Below are 19449 nucleotides of genomic sequence, written 5' to 3'. Positions count from 1 at the left end.
GACTCCTATGATGGATGTACCATTGCCCACCTCCTCTTGCTCTCTGGGTCAGCCCTTCGAAGTAGAGCCCGGTCTCTGTGCTGAGTCCTCTGCAGCTGACCTCGTGCTCCTATTTTCCTCCGTAAAAGGACTCCTTGACAGCAAGGACTCTGCCGTGCTCCTTCCTGGTCCCCGGCCGCCGGCCCAGTACATTCAAACGTCGCTACACAGGAGCACTAATACCTCCGCCTGACCAGTGACCTTCAAGACAAGCAGTAAGTCGTGGTCAGCACATCCCAGCCCTGCGTTATCCCGAGTGCAGTACAGGGGCGAAGGGCCCTGCACGCCAGACTCCAGCCTGAACCCTGGCTCTCTGCGACCCTTGACTTGCCTGATGTCTCTGTCTCTCGGTCTTGTCGTCTGTAAAATGAGGATACCGGTTATACCCAACTCATCAGATCGTCTAGGGGATTAAGCAAGCTCATAGCAAGTTTGGAGAAGTTCCTGTCCCATGAGCACCGTGACTCTGTAAAGTGAGACACTACCTTCCTCTTACAGTTTGGCCCTTGCGGGAATCACGTCAAAGCAGAATCTCCCCAGGTCACAGGCTGGAACTCGGCAGGACTGTGCCAGTGGGCAGGGTGGGTGCGTGGGGACGTGGTGGAGGAGGACAGGCCCCGTCCCTCTTCTTTGAGGTTTTCCCACGTGAAACCTTGATCGCTGGGTTGGTGGTTCTTAGCAATATAAGTTAAGCCATCGTTCGGCTTTCCCTCACTGGGATTTTCCATGTCCATGCTGATTTTGATTTACTTTTATTTCTTCTAAAAAGCAGCACGCAAAGAGGCCTTACCAAGAGTTTTATTCGTTGTCATAACAAAACTGTGGTGGAACCGCTCAGAAAGACAGCGGTTTCCTGTGTAACTGGTCACAGCCTTGCTCAAGATTAGAGGCTTTTTCTTAACACCTAACAGAGAAGAGCCAGCTAGGGATAGAAAAGCCAAATACTTTATTTGATGAATAGATTTTTAAATTTTTATTGAAGTCTAGTTGGTTTACAATGTGTTAATGTCTGCTGTACAGCGAAGTGGCCCCGTTACACATGCATATATTCTTCTCCATATTCCTCTCCAGTATGGTTTATCGCAGGATATTGAACAGCTCCCTGTGCTAGGACCTTGTTTATTGGGGGCATATGTTATCATCACATGTGCACACAAAGCCTGCAGAGCCTCATTCCTCCAGGGTGGGACTTTCTCCACAAGGCAAGTTGTCATTCAAAACAGATTCATCCCAGGCTCCACACACAATGTCCATATATCCACAACATGTAACATTAAGGAAACTCCGAGAGTATACAGACAGAACTCCTCTAGGTCTTTAGGAAGTAGAGGAGAGGGTACCTTGCCAGGGCTGTGACACCCAGAGGGCTGGGAGAATTCTCCTTCTTGTTCTGGGTGCTGAATACGTGGGTGAGCTTATCTCGTGAAACATTTTTGAGCTGTCCTACTTACGCTGGTTGATTCCTAGCAAATGGCATTTATCAAAATACAGACATTTTTCAAAAGCTTAATAAGCTTTCTAAAGTCAAATAAAGGTGATCCCTAGTTAGGACAATAGATGGTTGCAATGATTAAACAAAACAAACATTATCCAAAAGCAATGAAGAGAATGGATGGTACTGCGTGGACAGTCACCCCGTTCCAGGATCACCTGACCCCCACCCCCGGGGCGTCACTGATCACCTCCCCCTCTGACGACACTGTGCCTCTGCCTCTGTCCTCAGCTCTCAGGCTTTGTGGCGCCGATTTCCTTGTGGTAATTGTCTTCCTAAGTGGATGGCCACCTCCAAGAGAATCACGCCGCCTTGTTTATCCTCTGTCTTCAGCCACCAGGACAAGGAGAGGCACACACTGGGTTCTCATGTTCCACCTGACGAATGGCTGGGTGCGCTTTCCCTGTGGGTCCTGTGGAATCATAGGACCTCGTGGATGAACCCCAAAAACATGCTAAGTGAAAAGAGTCAAACACAAGAAAGCACATATTTTATGATTCCATTTATATAAAATTCTAGAACAAACAAAAGTAATCTATAGTGACATTAAAAGATCGGTACTGCAGCTACCACTGGGGTCAGTTTACCAGAGTTATGAACTGGACATGAGCTACCCTAGAGCGGGGACCTTGTTTGGGTGGTTCATTGTGGCATCCTTAGGGCCTGGTTCGGAGCTTAGCGCGTAGCATACGCTAAGAGAACGCAAATTAACAGTGAATGACTTTGAAATCAGAGCAAAGAGAATTCATTTGAACAATCGGAAGAGGTGCCTCATGCTGTTGTTCAGGGGAAGACTGTGAATCTTGTTCCAGATTAACAGTATTTCTGGAGTTAACGTATGTTAATTTAAAAAACCCACAATGATGGAAAAAATCATCAATTTTTGAAAATTAGTTCAGCAGGCAACAACAGCAAGTAGTGTAGGACATAAAATATAGTAAGAAATTAATAAGTTTAAAAGGCACGTAAGTCCTTACCTTTTAATATATTTAGGTCATATGAAAGCAATCGAAAATTTTAAGTATCTACTGTTTTGCCTTTATAGAAAACATCTGGGTTTACTTAAAAATGGGAAAATTTTTATCCAGTTTCCTAAGTATTTCAGCTAATGTATCAGATTTTCACAGAAGACTAAAATTTGTGATGCATTTATTCTTTGAAAACTGACTTTTTAAAATATTGTGCAATCATAAAACATTTACATTTCTAATTGACGGGAAACTCTTAGGTATCTGCTGAAGCAAAAGTTCTTACTACCAGAATTTATTATAACAGATTTACAAAATAAAGGAAGGGTTGTCGTCAGAAGTTCCGGAAAAAACTCTTTCAGTAACTTCCTCTTGCTATGCAGGCCGGTTTTTTAAATGCTGTCTCCTGTGTGCTAGAAAATCACCTGTGTTCCATGACACTTGTGGGATTTCACACTACAAATTATCCTTTTTGGCAGAGTAATTTGACAGATTCATTCACTCCACACGCTCTGTCCACACCCTGTAGGCTGGGCTCCCGTCACACCAGCTACTGACTATTTATTCAGGTAGAAAGGATCTGGTGTCGCAATTCTGTACATGTGATTAGAACCCTGCAAGAAATGCTTTTATACTTTGTAACCTGTACATGTCTACGAGCCATCGACCTCTCCAAGGTCGAAGTACAACAGATCCTTCCTTAGTCCCGAGTGGTTTTTTAAATGACAGATTCATCCTCCAGTATATTTCTTATCCCCAACCGATGTACAGTTTTGTGCCGAGATCTCGGCTCTTGGCAGTGACCCTGGAGGGGGACAGGGTGCTGGATTTGTGCCACAGTTTTGAGAGTAAAAAGGGCATTGCTAATAGTTCCAGTAGAGTCGGACACACGCTGTTTTGAGCTGGGACGAGAGGCACACATCATAAAGCAGGGCTCATGCTGAGTGAAGCTGTTTCTGGGCTCTCTGATCTGTTCTATTTCTGACCATCTTTGCACCAAAACCCGCCCTATGTTATTTATGCAGCTTTAGGTAAGTCTTGATTCGATTAAGTATGTCTGCCTTTCTGGTTCTTCTTCAAGATTGCCTTTGTTATTCTTGGCCCTTTACATTGCTGTATAAATATTAGAAGGAACTGTCATGTTTCACCAAAAGCGAAACAAAACAAAAGCTGGGGTTTTTTATTGGGCTTGCATTGATTTTGTAGATCAGTCAACACTTTTGAAATAATGAATCATGACCATGGTATAGCTCTCCATTTATTTAAATCTTTATTTTCTCTCAATACTGTTGATAGCTTTCTGTACTATAGAGGTCCTGAACATCTTTTGTTGGTTTTATTACCAGTCACTTGAACATTTTTTGACAGTTTTGTAAATGCTGTTAAAAAAATTTTTTTTTAACTGTTGATGTTACATAGAAATACAAATCAACTTTAAATTGCACTTGTAACCAGCGACATCTTACTTAACTTTTAAATTCTAATAATTTAGACTTTTTATGAAAATAATAATCTAAAATAGGGAATTCCGTAGCCGTCCAGTGGTTAGGACCCTGCACTTTCACTGCCAAGGGCGCAGGTTCGATCCCTGTTTGGGGAACTAGAATCCCATAAACCACGAGGCACGGGCCAAAAAATAAATAAGTAAATAAATAAGTTTAAAAAAAGATCTAAAATACTATTTTCTTCCTTTCAAATCATTATATATTTTATTTATTTTTCTCGAGTTACTGTATCAGCGAGAATCTTCATTAAATTATTGTATAAATGGTGGCAACATACATTCTTCTCAAATTGCAGACCGATTTCTCATTTATTTCTTTCTATTTTTGCTAGTTTCACTTTGAGGGCGTGGTGTTGGGTGCATGCAAATTTAGAATTGTTATGTTCCCCTAGTGAGCTGAATCTTTTTACCATTATGAAACGTCTGTCTTTATCTCTGGAATAAGAGAAACTACTTTGCCTAGTATTTTTAGCTACCTCTACTTTTATGGTTAGCATTTGCATGATATTCTGTTCCATTCTTTTCCTTTCAAATCCTATTTTTATGTTATAGATATATGTCCTGCAGACACCATCTAGTATGTTTTCAACCCTGCCTAACCATCTGTGTCTTTTAACTAGAACATTTAGTCAACTTCCATTTTTAATTATTTGGAGTTTAATATACCATCTTGCTCTTTGTCATGCCTGTTCTGTGTATCTCTTTCTCTGTTTTCTTTCCTCCTTCTGGATTGGTTGTGTATTTGTTATTCCTTTTTTCCTCTCTGGTTTATTTGGGAAATTACAAACCCGTTTGCTGTTCTTCTAGTGGTGACCTTAGACAGCACAACATGCATCCTTGACTTAACAAAATCTAATGTAATTGTACTTATACTTTTATTCTCTTCCCAGACTATGCAAGGACGTTTGGACTTTTACATCCATTTTCTTCCCCAACTGCTATGCTATATTTTAATTCTGTATATATTTGAAGGTCTATAGACATTATTACTGTTGTTTAATATTGTCAATATTTGTTTAAATTTACCATATTTACAGTTTTTTCCTTCCTCTTTATTCTTTCCTATAACTCTGACATTCCTTCTCCATAAAGAATATACTCTAGAATTGTTTTTGAGTCTGCTGGTGGTGAACTCTCAGTTTTTGTTTGTCTGAAAAAATCTTGAGGGATATTTTTACTGGGTGTGGAATAATTCTAGGTTGGCAGGGTTTTCTGGTGTTATTTTCCCCAACATATTAAAAGAACCGTTCTGTGATCTTCTGGCTTTCATCATGTCTGTTGATGCATGCGCTATCTTTCTAACCACTGCTCCTGTGGTACTTTGTCCTTTTCCTTTGGTTGTTTTATGTTTTCTGATCATCTCTTAGTCTTTGGTTTTCTGCTGTTTTCACTGGACGCATCTAGAGATGTGCTTCTCTGTAGTATCCTGCTAGGGGCTCGAGCGGGACTTGGAGAATCTGTGAATTGATGTCGTATCAGTTTGGAACCCTCATGTTGATTGTTGGCTCTTTGACCATTATTCTCCCCACGCTGTCTCTTTTTTTCTCTTTTCCTGTCGAGTGTCTTCTTACTGACTCATTGGAGTTTTTTATCTTCCCTTTTGTATTTTTCCATCCTTTCGTCTTTCTGGATTTTATTTATTTTTTCTTTCCGGAAGAAATTATGATTTCTCCTGACCATGACAATTCAGTTTCTCTCTTTTGCTATATCTAATTTGCTAATAAATCTTATCTATTTAGTTCTTCATCCATTACTGTCTATTTGAGCCCTGGAATTTCTATTTCATTTTTATTCAAAGATGGCAGTGTCTCTTTTAGGTTTCCAGTTTTCTGCTGAAATGTTTAACCTTGTCTTTTGTCATCTTGATCATAGAAAACCGTGTTGTTTTATAATTTGTGTGTGATGATTCTAATATTTGGAGCCCCCAGTACTTCTGTTTCTATTATCTGGGGGGTTTTTTTTTGGGGGGGGACTGTTTTTTTGCTTTTTATCTTTTTTTGCTGGTTTTAATATACATTGTCATGGCTCTTCACCCATTCAGTTATCTTTGATTGTATGCTGGGTGTTGTATAAGAAAAGCTGATTATAAAAAATAATTTGAGGTTTATGGGTAATCTTTCCCCAGAGATGATTTTTGTTTGCTTCTGCCATATGCCTCTGGGTTTTAGCAAACCAGGATGAATGTAATCCAATTCTAGGGGCTGGAATTTTCCAGGCTGTCCGACAACTTATAGCAGGGCTGCATTCCGAAACGGTTCACTCATACCTGTAGGGTGTCAAACGAAAGCACAGGAAGTATAACGGGGCCCCTGCTCCTGACAGATCCAAACTCAGCCTGCCTAGCCTAGAACATTGCCAGAATCCCTGCTTCACACCTCATTTATCTCTTTTGGATTGGGAAATGCACATGGGGCAAAAGTGATTTCCAACTGCACCCGTTTCTCCTGGATCTTGGCCCAGTAATTTGTGATGATCATGTCAACCTTCCTCCTATGGGCTGATGCTAATTTTGTTTGGTTGCTTTTTCAGTTGGTCTTAAGAGGTTTGAGTTACCTACTTCACCATTATGAGAAGCAGACGTTTTCCACGTAAAGTATGAACTGGGGGACTTCCCTGGTGGCCCAGTGGTTTGGCCTCTGCACGCTCACGGCTGAGGGCCCAGGTTCAATCCCTGCGTGGAGAGCCAAGATTCCATTTGCTGCATGCAGGGAGGCCAAAAGAAAGAAAGAAAGAAAGAAAGAATGCATCTAGTCTCTGCTCTTGAATTTACTAGTTTTTCTGATTTCAACAACTGACTGGTAGTCCATGGGCCTCTTCCCTCAAATACAAGAAGGAGGATTGAGCAGATGGGCTTGGAGCCCATGTAACTCAATTAACACGATTTAGTCTAAATCACTGAGTAGATTTTAGGATGAGGAGGGCTTCCCTGGTGGCGCAGTGGTTGAGAGTCCGCCTGCCGATGCAGGGGACACAGGTTCGTGCCCCGGTCCGGGAAGATCCCACGTGCTGCGGAGCGGCTGGGCCCGTGAGCCATGGCCGCTGAGCCTGCGTGTCCGGAGCCTGTGCTCCGCAATGGGAGAGGCCACAACGGTGAGAGGCCCGCGTGCTGCAAACAAAACAAACAACAACAAAAAAAGCGTAGCAGAAGGCAGTGACTGTGGCTTTTCTTGTTGTCCCTGTAGCTAAAACGACCTGGGACATGGCAGGTGCTAGTAAGTATCTTAAGGAAAAAAGAAGGAAGAAATGCTTGCCAACATGAGATTTGCTGAAATTTTGTTTTGTGCTGTGGAGTCACTCCCTATCAGGACAGACGTGATCGCTGGTCAGGCCAAGAAGCCCCTTTTGCAGTCTTGGCTTGTCTGAGATCAGGGAGAAACAAGAAGACGACTGAGGTCAGTCTGGTTTGCAGCATCTTAGGAAACTTTATTAACCAGCCCACCAGCTTTATGGGAGCACAGAGGTGCAGCATTTCACGCCCCCTTCCAAGGAGTGCATTAACGAAGGGTTATATTAATCAGAGTGCAGCCTCACCCCCATCTCCCACCACAGCGTTGCATAAAGCCGTACCACTACCATACTATGGACGTCAAGAGCCTTTATCAGAAAACACGGCAGAAGCTGGTTAACAATGAGATCTCTGCGCCACCTCTTCGCTTAATAGTATCTCCTACGACATTTTTCTTTTTGTCATTTCTTGGCATCTTTCATGGTGAGACACCTACTGCTTGATTCCTTGTGATCCCACACCAACTCATATCAGGAAGGAAAAGGGAGAACAGAAAAAAAGGAGGGGTTAGGTTATCACCAGGTGGCTCTTTGATAGTTTGACACCTGGAGGGCTGTAATGGGATACAAATCCTGCAGAACACAGGCTCAGAGACATTGCCAAGGCAAGTCTGTCTTCATAACGCAGACCCTTAACTGCTGCGCTCTGCGGTATTTCAATTGAATATCTGTTTTTAAGCCGCCCTTCAACAATCAGGGTATCTCTATATTACGGCTTCCAAAGGTCTATCTATAAAACAGATGACAGAGTGACCGTGTTCCCCCCGGCTCTCAGGAAAGTATAGCAACTTCATAGATTTCTACGTTGTCAAGAATCTACACATCTGATTTTTTCTTTGCTTTTTTAACTTGATGCATTCAAAAGAAATCACTGGATATTTTTAGCATAAAAAAAGAAGAGGGCTTCCCTGGTGGCGCAGTGGTTGGGGGTCCGCCTGCCGATGCAGGGGACGCGGGTTCGTGCCCCGGTCCGGGAAGATCCCACATGCCGCGGAGCGGCTGGGCCCGTGAGCCATGGCCGCTGAGCCTGCGCGTCCGGAGCCTGTGCTCCGCAACAGGAGAGGCCACAACAGCGAGAGGCCCGCGTACCGCAGAAAAAAAAAACAAAGAAGAACAGATACCCATGCCAAGTTAATGGGTGTAAGCAGCCAACAGGACCGAGCTTACAAAGGAGATTAAAGATTCATTTTTGGATAGCAGTTATACTGGTAAAGATCTATGAAAATGGTCACCATTGAAAGGGCAGGTAAACTGCTCCAAGCCTGACCTTGTATTTCTAGTCTCTACGGGGAGGAAAGTCTGCCGAGGAACAGGATGCTAGTGGACGGATTGTGCCGAATGAAGAAAATGAACGGGTGGTCGGCGGTGAAATACTCCTCTGTCAACAGCATGCAGTAGCTGACGGCGACCGCGGTGGCAGCCGCCGCCTCTGTGCCCTCCTCGTTCACCTCCACGAAGGACTTGTGGACCACGTTCGATACAGAGAGGCCTCCGGCTCCTGATATGCCGGACAGGTCAGCCTTGCTACTGAAGAGATCCTGCATACCCAGGGAGGCCAGCAGAGTGCTGAGCTCGTAGCTCTCCTCCAGCTTAAACCTGGGCAGCTGGACGTTGACCTCAAAGAGATCCAGATTCTCGGGTCTGGTCCACTCACGCAGCTTTTCCAAAGTCAGCTGTTGCTCAATCTGGATTCGGAATGGGCAAAAACAAGAGCTGAAATCATTTTATAGAAGGAAGTTAATGAAGCATTGTTTGAATGAACGGGCTCCCTAGCTTCCTTCATGTTTTGTACCAACAGAGATTCCATTTGGAGGATTTCATTTCTTTCTGGCTATTGGTGATAATGAACAGAGCTGCGTTCCCAGCCACCAAGGGCCCATCCACCCAGGACTCACCAGGCCCCTGCCACATGGGTCACGGGCCGTCCTGGCTAAAATTGCCCTAATTGGTCGCGTGATGCAAGAGGGTATTTTAAAGCTTTCTTCCATTATTTCATTCTGTTTATTCTGAACCCCAGTGATCACTGTGTTTATCTGGGAACCTCACACAGCGGAAGTTATCTCTGATAGATGTAGCTCATTGGTAAACACAGAAATGGCCCTAGTTCCTCATCTAAAATGGGATAACAGTAGCACATACTTGGAGCGCTGTAAGTGCTGAATGAGTCACCCTACACAAGTGCTGTGTAAGGTCAGCTACTGTCATTACTATTATCACTGCTACTGCCCTGGAACAGACGCACATTCCACTTTTCTACTGGTGCTGGTCATTCCAGACTTTCTTTTTGATAATCAGGAACGGACAAGTATGCAAATACAATTGAAAGAAGGAACACAGTGGTTTTAACTTATGCTCTAGAGCTGCAAATGGCTAATATAAACACCATCCAACAGCAAGTTTGGTCAGGGGTGGGGGAGGGGAAAAGCCCACAACAGGCCAGAGACACTGAAGCAAAACCTCACTCTTCACAGTTTTGCCTCTTCCTGGCCCTGGCAAGAGATACGATTGCCTTTAAATTACAATAAGAGAAACCGCAGACAAAGTTCAGGTTAGGCAGCGGGCTTATCTCTCAGACTAACGGGGCACGTGGATCTTTTCCTGTCATGTAGCAGTTGGACATTTAATGCACAACCTACGTGAACTGGGGTGACAATGACCAGATTTTACAGCACATGGCGAAACTATAATGGTCGAGGGTTTTTCATTTAAAAAAATTGTTTTAATGAAACAGTCCCCACTTATGGCACGGGCCCCCAAAGCTCATCTAAGGGAGTCTCCACGAGCTGCCCCTGGCCAGCGTTCCACTCGGTCTGTACCTTAGATGTTCCCGCCACGTTGTGCACCGATAGTAGCTGAACATTTAAATGTGGGCCTTCCATAAAAAGGAACGAAACTGAGTTATCTGTAATGAGGTGCATGGACCTAGAGTCTGTCATACAGAGTGAAATAAGTCAGAGAGAGAAACACAAATACCGTATGCTAAGGCATATGTATGGAATCTAAAAACGCGGTACTGATGAACCTAGGGGCAGGGCAGGAATAAAGACGCAGACCTACTAGAGAAGGGACCTGAGGACTCGGGGAGGGGGAAGGGTAAGCTGGGATGAAGCGAGAGAGTGGCATTTGGTAGCGTGGCGTATACGCTACCAAACGTAAACTAGATAGCTAGTGGGAAGCAGCTGCATAGCACAGGGAGATCAGCTCGGTGCTTTGTGACCACGTAGAGGGGTGGGATACGCAAGACGCAAGAGGGAGGAGGGGTGGGATACGCAAGACGCAAGAGGGAGGAGATATGGGGATATATGTATACGTATAGCTGATTCACTTTGTTATACAGCAGCAACTAACACAACATGAAGCAATTATACTGCAATAATGATATTAAAAAACATACAATAAAAAAATAAATAAAATAAAATTATATGCACAGGAAAAAAAAAGTTCTCATCACAAGAAAAAAAATTATAACTGTGTGGTGATGGATGTTAACTAGACTTATTATGGTAACCCTTTCACATCATATGCAGTTATAGAATCATTATGTTGTACTCCTGAAACTAACATAATGTTACATGTCATTATACCTCAATAATAAAAGTCTCTATAAACATAAATAAATAAATGTGGAGCTTCGCACTGGCACACGTGGATGGGCTAATTTACAAAGGAGTGATGGGAAACTGGGAAGGAACACCGGGTCACCCCACTAAACAAAGTACAAGCACCTATACCCGACACACACACACACACACACACACACACACACACACACACGGTCCGCGCATCACTCGGGGTGGGGAGGCGCACCTTCCTCAGCCCCGTGGACTCGTCTAGGATGTCATCCGGCAGCAGGATGACCATGCTGAGGTCCTTTCCCTCGTAGGGCAGTTCCAGCACCCGGCACTTAAGGTCCTCGATGTGGCCAAGCCGAAACTTCTTCTTCTGATACATCATTTTCACTAGTTTTGTGTCTTTCTAAACAATTAAGACACAGATCACTAACACTGTTCTCAGCATGGCTTTAGAGTGCACAGTCTTCTAGACGGTCACCTGCCCTCACCTTATTCAGTCTGAAAGCTGCATCTTCTGTGGCCTCCATCATGAATTTCTCCTGCCAGTTTCCCTTGAAATAGATGGCATTCACCAGCACCAGCTTCGTCGTGCTATCAACCCCACCTGAGACCAACAGCTCGGGAATTTTCCCTAAAAAGACAAAGTTAGCTTTTTAAAAATCCACCTATCAGAATTCCACATTTGAACTGACCTTTGATTAGCAATGAAATGCCACTCAAATCCTTCCTTCTATTTAATTTCCTTTAACATGGTACTAAGTCAGCCAAGCCCCCGGGGTGCTTCTACTTTAAATAAACCAGCTCGAGGGGCAGATCAGGGGGACACAATCTGCCCCCAAAGGGCCGATGCTTCAAAACAAGTCAATTGTTTAAAGGCTAAAACCAGGAAAACTCGTCTTTTCTGGAACGTGGGATAAGTAGTGGCCTCATTTTGTGACTGGCCATTCTTCTTCAGGAAAAGAACAATTTCTTAACCAAAATGTTTTGTCACTAATAAATAGCTCCCTTCTTCAAATCTTCCAAGTTAGATGCCTAACTCTCACAGGAAAGCTTTTAACAAATATTCAAAAGGTAGGACAGTTCCTCCCCTGAAACACAGGCCCCACTCATGATGTGGCATGGCCGTGACAGTCCCTGATGGAAGGAACACAGGTGTCCTGTGGGTGCCTCAACCGTTCCGTGACTACGACAGTAACACAAACCAGAAAGAGAGCCTGAGGAGACGCAGCCCCACCTCCCGACCCTGGTGTCTTAGACAAGATGTTGGCGAAAAGTATTTATGACCACAGTAGCTTGTAAATATTGATTCACAAGATTTTCATCTCTTTCAGTCTTCGTTCAATGTTAGTTTTCATTTTAAAATGTAGTTTGGGGAACTTATGGGTAGAAAACATTTAGCATCTTCAGTTAAATCATGTTTACATTTCCACTTTGAGGAATTCCTACATTTGAAAGCTCTCTGGGGACATCCCCCCGTGGTGCAGTGGTTAAGAATCCGCCTGCCAATGCAGGGGACTAAGGGTTCGAGCCCTGGTCCGGAAAGATCCCACATGCCACGGAGCAACTAAGCCCGTGCACCCCAACTACTGAGCTCGCCCGCCTAGAGCCCGTGCTCTGCAACAAGAGAAGCCACCGCAGTGAGAAGCCCACGCACCTCAACGAAGAGTAGCCCCCACTCACCTCAAGTAGAGAAAGCCCGTGCAGCAACGAAGACCCAACGCAGCCAAAAATAAATATATAAAATAAACAAATTTATTTAAAACGGAAGGAAGGAAGGAAAGAAAGAAAAAAGAAAGGAAGGAAGGAAGGAAAGAAGGAAGAAAGAAGAAAGGAAGGCCTGGCCCTGTCTGGCCCTGGGCAGTTGGGCAGTGCAAGGTGGACCCCAGGGTCAGGGGCTAGGGAAGGGGAGAGGGAGTCACCTGCAAGGTCCAGGCGGGTGGACGAAAGGAAGCATCAGTGTGTACGATCAGGGCTGCCCTCACTCACCTTCCGTCTGCCCTTTGACCCACTCGTTTATGGTCTTCCTTGCGTCTTCGGCGGCCTGCAGAAAATCCACACTGGCCAGTTCAGCACCATACGTTTTCTGAGTTGAAGCTAAGAACTCCTGTTTAAGGAAAAAAAAAAGGAAATGTGAGTAACTCCTACTCCATACAGAAATGGTTTTGTAAAATCCTTAAAAGCAACAGAAATTGTCCCAAAAGGCATATTTCATTGTAACAAAAAAATTCTAACCCTTCTACATTTTTTACTATAGTGAAAAACACACAGCATTCAACTGACGACCTTAAGCACTTTTAAGTGTACAGTTCAGTAGTTTCAGTGTTGTATAAAATTTACCAACTCCTGGGGACTTCCCTGGCGCTCCTGTGGTTAAGACTCTGTGCTTCCACTGCAGGGGGCAGGGGTTCAACCCCTGGTCAGGGAACTAAGATCCCACATGCCACGCGGCACAGCCCAAATAAAATAAAACAAAATTTACCAATTCTTTTCTACCCCTTGACTAACATTTTCATAAACAAGCAAATACTGATTGTACTTGAAAGTGAATCATGGAATTCACTCTTGCTTTAGCAAAACAGCCAGGGTCAATCTTTTCACTGTGGAGACTAGAAAATGAAATCACATCCATTTCCGGGAAAACTGTCTGTCGTGTTTTCATTCTGGATGATTTTGCTGAATGTTTATAAAACTTAAAGCTGACTTCTGTGACTTGATTGTGCTGGAAAAGAGTCTGCATTGTCTAGTGAGTTTTGGAACATGAAGAGCAAAGTACTTACAGGGAGGAAATCATAGCTTTTCTCTCCATATAACCTGTTAGCAAGTTTCAGAATGTAGGGAGCTCCATGTTTGTTGATATCAGCATTCAAACTCTGAAATCCCGAATGAATCTCCTCAACCTCTTTGAAATAGAGAGCCTAAAAGAAAGAACACATTATTTCTATAACCATTTCTTTTGAAATTATAAGCTGGTTCCTTGGCATTTGCTTCCATCAAATCAAATTAATATTACTAATTATTGATGATCCCCAGCCATCTTCATTTTCCATTTTTCATTGGAGAACAAGTAATAGAAAATCCAAAATGTATCGCTTGGTGAAACATAATAAGGACATTGGAAACTGTTTTCCCATCACTTTTTTGGTATAATTAGAGTTCCACAAATAGGAGTGCTTAACAAGCTAAATATTTACACAAGTCGCTTTTTTCCCCAAAATCAGAAGTGGTAAGTTCATATGTATATTCTATACAAATATAATTTTACTTAAAGTTCTCAGAAATAAACAGTAAAGATAAGAATCATCAGCTATGTAAGAACACAGAGATGGTACAGATTGAGAGGTTTTTATTTTTTTTCCTTGCAGTACTGGCATCAGTAACTCACTTACTTAAAAATAATTTCCTTAAACTTAACATGGGGCAAAGTTGAATTCCCATACATCAGTTACATCTAGAGTCCCTTTCTGGTTTTATGAGGCCTGGGCTGGTTCCTTGCTTTTAAGGCACAAGGAAGAACCGCCACCGTGTACAAAGGCCGCTTACTCACTGAGATGTGGAATGTGCGTGGGGGTGCTGTGACGGATCTCTTTACTGGAAATGGGGGTAAAAACTTAAGCCTGTTCTTTACTGAGCTTATAAAGTTCCTGGAGAGCCTCAAAACACAAGCTCAGCTTACCTTGCAGGGGACGACTAACAATGACTAGTACCAGGGTTCTTTTTAAAGTGGATTCTAAAAAACTTTCAAACGCTTTTGTATCTGCAGTGATGAAAAAGGTTGGTTTTTCCTAAAGTACAGAAATAGCAGCTTTGCAGCTGGAACAGGCCCATAAACGTGAATCCGGGCTGGACCTTCCCTGGCTCTAACTGCAGCGTAATCTGTGACCCGTGTGTGAGAAAGACCTTCACTTTCACCCCTCTTTTCAAGGAAAGCCAGAGTTCCCCACTCAGCATAAAGCACGCCCCGCACACAGGTGCCCTCCACACCCACCAAGGACAGGCAGGACCCTCAGCATCCCCGCCCCCTCTCCCTGCAGGGCCCTACTGCTCACACGGGAACGGGGGTCACAGCCCACCAGGGCACACCTGGTGCCAGGCCCAGGGGTAGGAACACGGACTCACAGGCTCTCGTGTCCCCTCGACTTCTCGACTAGGTGTCATTATGCTCAAAAGTACCAAGACACAGCCGACATTACGGGAGTCGCTGAGTATCACAGGCAAAGCGGAAACCGGACAGTCCTGGGCGGGGGAGGGCGTGGCTTACAGGAAAGCCCTGCAGACTCCTTGCGGGAACGGAAGCAGCCCACGGCAGGGGGTTGTCGGCTTTCTTCCTGCTCTGTCCTCAGTCCCACTAAAAGCAGAGCCTGGCACATCGCAGGTGCTCAGTAAAGACTGGGTCATGAATGACAGCCTGCATCCCAGTGGATTTTTCCTGGGGCTTTTTCTGAAAGTCTGACTTCATGAAGTATAATGTATAATATAACACACAATGCTGAACACCGAAACACAGTTTTGTACAAACGCGCTGCAAGAGCTCAAAGGCACAACTTTCTGGTACGGTCTGTGCGGTAGGCACCAGCTGGGAGAGCTAGTTTCTGCTCACCTTGGACATCTGCGCTGCGGTATTGCCTCTGGTCCCCAGAAAGACCATGGCCAGCGCTGATGAAATGCTGAAGGGGGAGATGAAGATGTTGCCGGCAGGATCGCTCTTGTTCAGGGCGCGGAACAGGTCCAAGGCGAAGCGGGTGTTTGCCGCGCTCAACTGCTCCATGGTGAGGCTGCAACACAGAGCAGAGCCCTGAGCTGCCCCCTGCCACACCAGCCAATCGACAACGCCACTTCCCCATCTCCTCCTCAACTCACGCCAGCCACCTTGAAATACCCTGCAACGAACTTGTACTTTCTCTCTCCCTCTCTGTCTCTCTGTCTCCCTCTCGCGGAGGGCAAGAACACTCCATGCGCACAACTGTGGGAGCTTGGGGCGACTGGCCAAGGCTTCAGCAGTGACACGGGTTCAGGACTCCGTGTCCTAAAGGGCCCTGGCCGTGCAGACAGGTGCATCTGGGCCCTTCCCTACCACACGTGGGAGCGCACACTTCCCACCCTCCGTTCAAGTCTCTGATTCATTTGAGCCATGAATCCACTGCCCACTTTTACCTGAAAAAGAATGTTTCTATTAGAAAGTCATAGCTACCTGCTACTCATTAAAGCAAATTCCCGCAAAAGAGACAGAAGTATGCTCGTTTTTGAGATTCACTTGCTGGTGTTTAGAGAGGTCCGCAGTCTCACAGCTGGTGAAGGATCTGAGAGTGGGAAGCCAACACAGGCCCCGGGGTCAGGTAGGGCAGCCCGACAAGGAGAAGGTGACAAGTATCCTCTGTCACTCCCGCGGGCACGGAGGGGCTGCAGGTGAAGCACCTGGCCTTGCGCTCAGCTCAGCCAAGCACTCTCCCCACCTGACCTCGACTCTCAGCCCACATACAATCGAGGAAGAGGAACAGTCGTGCTGGCTGCCCAGCGTGTAAGTGCTAAGTTGAATTATTACTGTTGCTGCTGATAAATAATCTCTAGGATCGCACCGGCCTCCCTTCCCTGCCTCCAGCCGCAGAAAGGAGAAGCCGCTCCGCCGGGGCTGCCTGGAAACCGTCACAGAGAGAGAAACATTCTGGACTCCGGCTTCGGCTTCCGCTTCCGCCTTCAGGCCCCAGGGAACGACCTCCGTCTGCCGCAGGCCGCCCGGTTTGGTCTCCCGGGACGCAGCGCCGGGGACCCCGGGTGGGGCGCAGGGCAGGTGGCGGTAACCACCGGGCTCAGGGACCCCGCGAGGCGCACGGCGGGGCGGGGTGCCCACCGGACGCGGGGACCCCGCGGGGCGCACGACGGGGCGCGGTGACCACCGGACGCGGGCACCCCGCGGAGCGCACGGCGGCGCGGGGTGACCACCGGACGCGGGACCCCGAGGGGTGCTCGCGGATCGGAGCCTCTCCCGCCCGGCCCAGATCGCTACCCGGCCTTACCCGCTGCTGGGCTGTCTGGGCGAGGTGCGTGGTCTGGGCAGAGCGCAGAGCGCGGCCCTTATAGGCGGAAGGGAGTGTCCCCGGAAGGCGGGGCGGCGCGGGTGGGCGGGGCGGCCCCGCCCCAGGATGATGCACCGATGCACCGCCTAGGATTTGGGGCTGCGGCTGGGCGGGGCACAGGGCGGGCCAGCGCGGCTCCAGGCAGCGCGCTCCTGGGGGCCCAGCACCTCTCTGAGTTCCAGGCAAACTCAGCTCTCCGGAAAGGACCTGATGGGCTATTTCCTACTAAGGTGTGAATGACTGAGATGACAAGGTGCCGGCTCTTAGAGGGCAAACCAGCCTCTTTGGAATCTTATCCAAACACTCCAAACTCCGGCTTACTGGGGGCTGGGGGTGTGTGTGGGGGGAGGGGCCTCTAGGGTGAGATAGAATCAGTTCCAAACAGCATCCTTGATGTCTGTGTCCCTCAGGAAGCCATGAGTCCAGCCCCAAGACTCCCCTGGCAAGTGCTGAGCCCAGCAGGCTGGGTCAACGCACATACCGAGGCACACCATGAGATCGCCCATCCGTGCGAATAAAGTATCTCTCACCCATTATACTAAAATGTAAACTGACCACTTTTTCCCCTATACGTAATGTTAAAGTAGAATGACTATCGATGAAGAAGAAAAGCAGTAGCTGTTTCTGTGAGGTCTTTTCTTCCCCCCCTTTAAATGCCTGCATATGGAATGTCATCAAAATTCATAGTACTTGAGGGTATGTAATAATTCTGCATTCTTGAAACTTCTCCCGTGCTTTTTTGCAAATCTCAACATGAAAAGGGGACAAGGGAAAAATCCTATTTTTCAATTAGTATGGATAATACAATGTAAATGGGTTTGTAGATCTTTTTGACTCTGAGAATTTGTTTATAAGGGCCAGAGAAGACCCAGTAATGAGAGATAAAAATACTCGCTATAGTTTTTTTAAACTATATCTTAATAACTGAGATTGTATTGTGCTTCACAGCTGATTGGAATAAAGAAACCAACATTTATTGAAAGCCAGTCATAGTTAAGTTGAGTGGTTTGATAAAACCGCTAACGTCTCCACCATGTCTCAGAGAGCTAGAGACCCCTCATCAGCTTCTAGCAAGAGGGCTGTGTGAGGAAGCCGAGAGAAAGAGGCTGCGCTGTAAAATTAAAATCCCAGACACGTAAACCAAGGAAACACGGGTTCTGAATTTTCTTTCTTGCTCCTGACGTTTTGTATTTGTACTCACCTGGAGTTAGTAACCTGAGTCAAATATGAAATGAAACCGCTTCCTAAGTCAATACATGTACTGAGTAAGGTTCGGACAGAAGGGACTTTATCCACCAATCGCCCATCAATCCGCGTGCTGTGCAAGGTCGAGGCAGAGTAACCACTCTGTGCGCTCTTGCGGCTTCAGAGTGTAAACGGCCCCTGACCGAGGTCACACAGAGATTCTCGGACATGCAGGATGGCACGGCCCGTGTGGGCAATGTTGGGCGTATCTGCTCAGCTCGAAGGTGTGGTACCCTGGCTAGATCAGCGATTTCGTCCCCTGGGACGAACCCAACCGAATGAATGCACGTGAGGGCGGGCACCCAGAGACATGCGCGAGCATGTTCATCACAGCGGGATTTGAGTCAGGTCCAAGCAGAAGAATGGACAAGTCATACAGCAGAACAGCGTACAACAGCAGAAATGAACAAACCGCGGCAACGCACAGCAACTTGGCTGCATCTCCAAGCGCACCGTGAAAGGAAAACGCGCACGCGGCGGTGTGAGTTACACAGAGTTCAGAAGCGCAGAACCAGCCCGTGGGGTTAGAGGTCAGGAGAGAAGGGCACCCTTGGGAGGAAGGCGGATTGCGCTGACTACATTGTCCTTGATGCTTGGCATCTGGGACCTTGATCCTGGAGAGACTGCGGGCCCAGGGCCGGTGGGTTCCCAGAGATGGGGAACGACTCCGCTGCAAGCGCACCTTGACACACAAACCAAGCAGCTCAGTGCCCTCACTCTCAATTCTCCCCTTCATCAAAGTCCCACCGGCCCTAACCCACCCCAGCACCAGGCAGCTAGAGCCCACCCGCGCAGCCCGAGCCCACCAAAATGACCCAAACTATGCAGTCCAGCCCGAAGCTCACCTAGTGCACCTACCGTGTCCTGCCTGTTCCTTCCTGCAAGAGCCCAAATAAAGGCCCCGGTAAAGGCCCCACCACCTCTGCCCTCTCCTCCTCCGCTTGCTGGCCCACCTGGGTGCCTCCCAGGCCCCACGCAATGTGGCGTGTCATCGTGTGCCTCCTATCGCTGGAGATCTGTGCCTATAAACCTCCTTCATGACACTCACGTCCACGTCAGCTGCCTTGGGAGGCCGGATTAGAGCAAATCCCCAGTTCATTCTTAACACAAGGGCTGTGAGTGGGAGTGGCTTGGGCAGAGGAGGGCTTCTGGGAGGCTGCCTACCTGCCATGTCTTGACGGGTGGTCACGCAGGGGTATGGATTTGGGGATAATGCACTGACTTGTACACATAACTTGTGTGCTTTGCTGCATGTATGTTATACTTTAACAGA

At 46.5% G+C, this 19449-nt stretch overlaps 1 protein-coding gene across 2 annotated transcripts; it reads right to left on the bottom strand.

Annotated features, from left to right (window-relative positions):
• Positions 1-7382: 7382 nt before the first annotated feature.
• LOC115850458 (leukocyte elastase inhibitor-like) lies at positions 7383-17002 on the bottom strand. Of its 2 annotated transcripts, none has more exons than XM_060307928.2 (7): positions 16049-16599; positions 15458-15632; positions 13638-13775; positions 12847-12964; positions 11349-11491; positions 11096-11263; positions 7383-8973 (listed from the first exon to the last, which is right to left on the bottom strand). In XM_060307928.2, exons 1-7 carry the CDS (start codon positions 16057-16059, stop codon positions 8572-8574), a joined length of 1155 nt encoding a protein of 384 aa, XP_060163911.1. In that variant the 5' UTR covers positions 16060-16599; the 3' UTR covers positions 7383-8571. The 2 variants fall into 2 exon arrangements, with proteins under 2 accessions (XP_060163911.1, XP_060163912.1); XM_060307929.2 differs by lacking the exon at positions 16049-16599 and adding an exon at positions 16872-17002 and having other exon boundaries at positions 7384-8973.
• Positions 17003-19449: the final 2447 nt, after the last annotated feature.

Source organism: Globicephala melas, chromosome 11, assembly GCF_963455315.2.
Source record: "Globicephala melas chromosome 11, mGloMel1.2, whole genome shotgun sequence".
Taxonomy (NCBI): Eukaryota; Metazoa; Chordata; class Mammalia; order Artiodactyla; family Delphinidae; genus Globicephala; species Globicephala melas.
Note: the sequence above shows the minus strand (reverse complement) of the source record. Positions and strands in the feature narration are given on the sequence as shown.

Coding starts and splice junctions, on each gene's coding strand:
- LOC115850458 (XM_060307928.2), bottom strand. Junction 12,965..13,637: donor AAAGCTATGATTTCCTCCCT/GTAAGTACTTTG, acceptor TTCCTTAAACAG/GAGTTCTTAGCTTCAACTCA. Junction 8,974..11,095: donor AGTCCACGGGGCTGAGGAAG/GTGCGCCTCCCC, acceptor TTCCGAATCCAG/ATTGAGCAACAGCTGACTTT.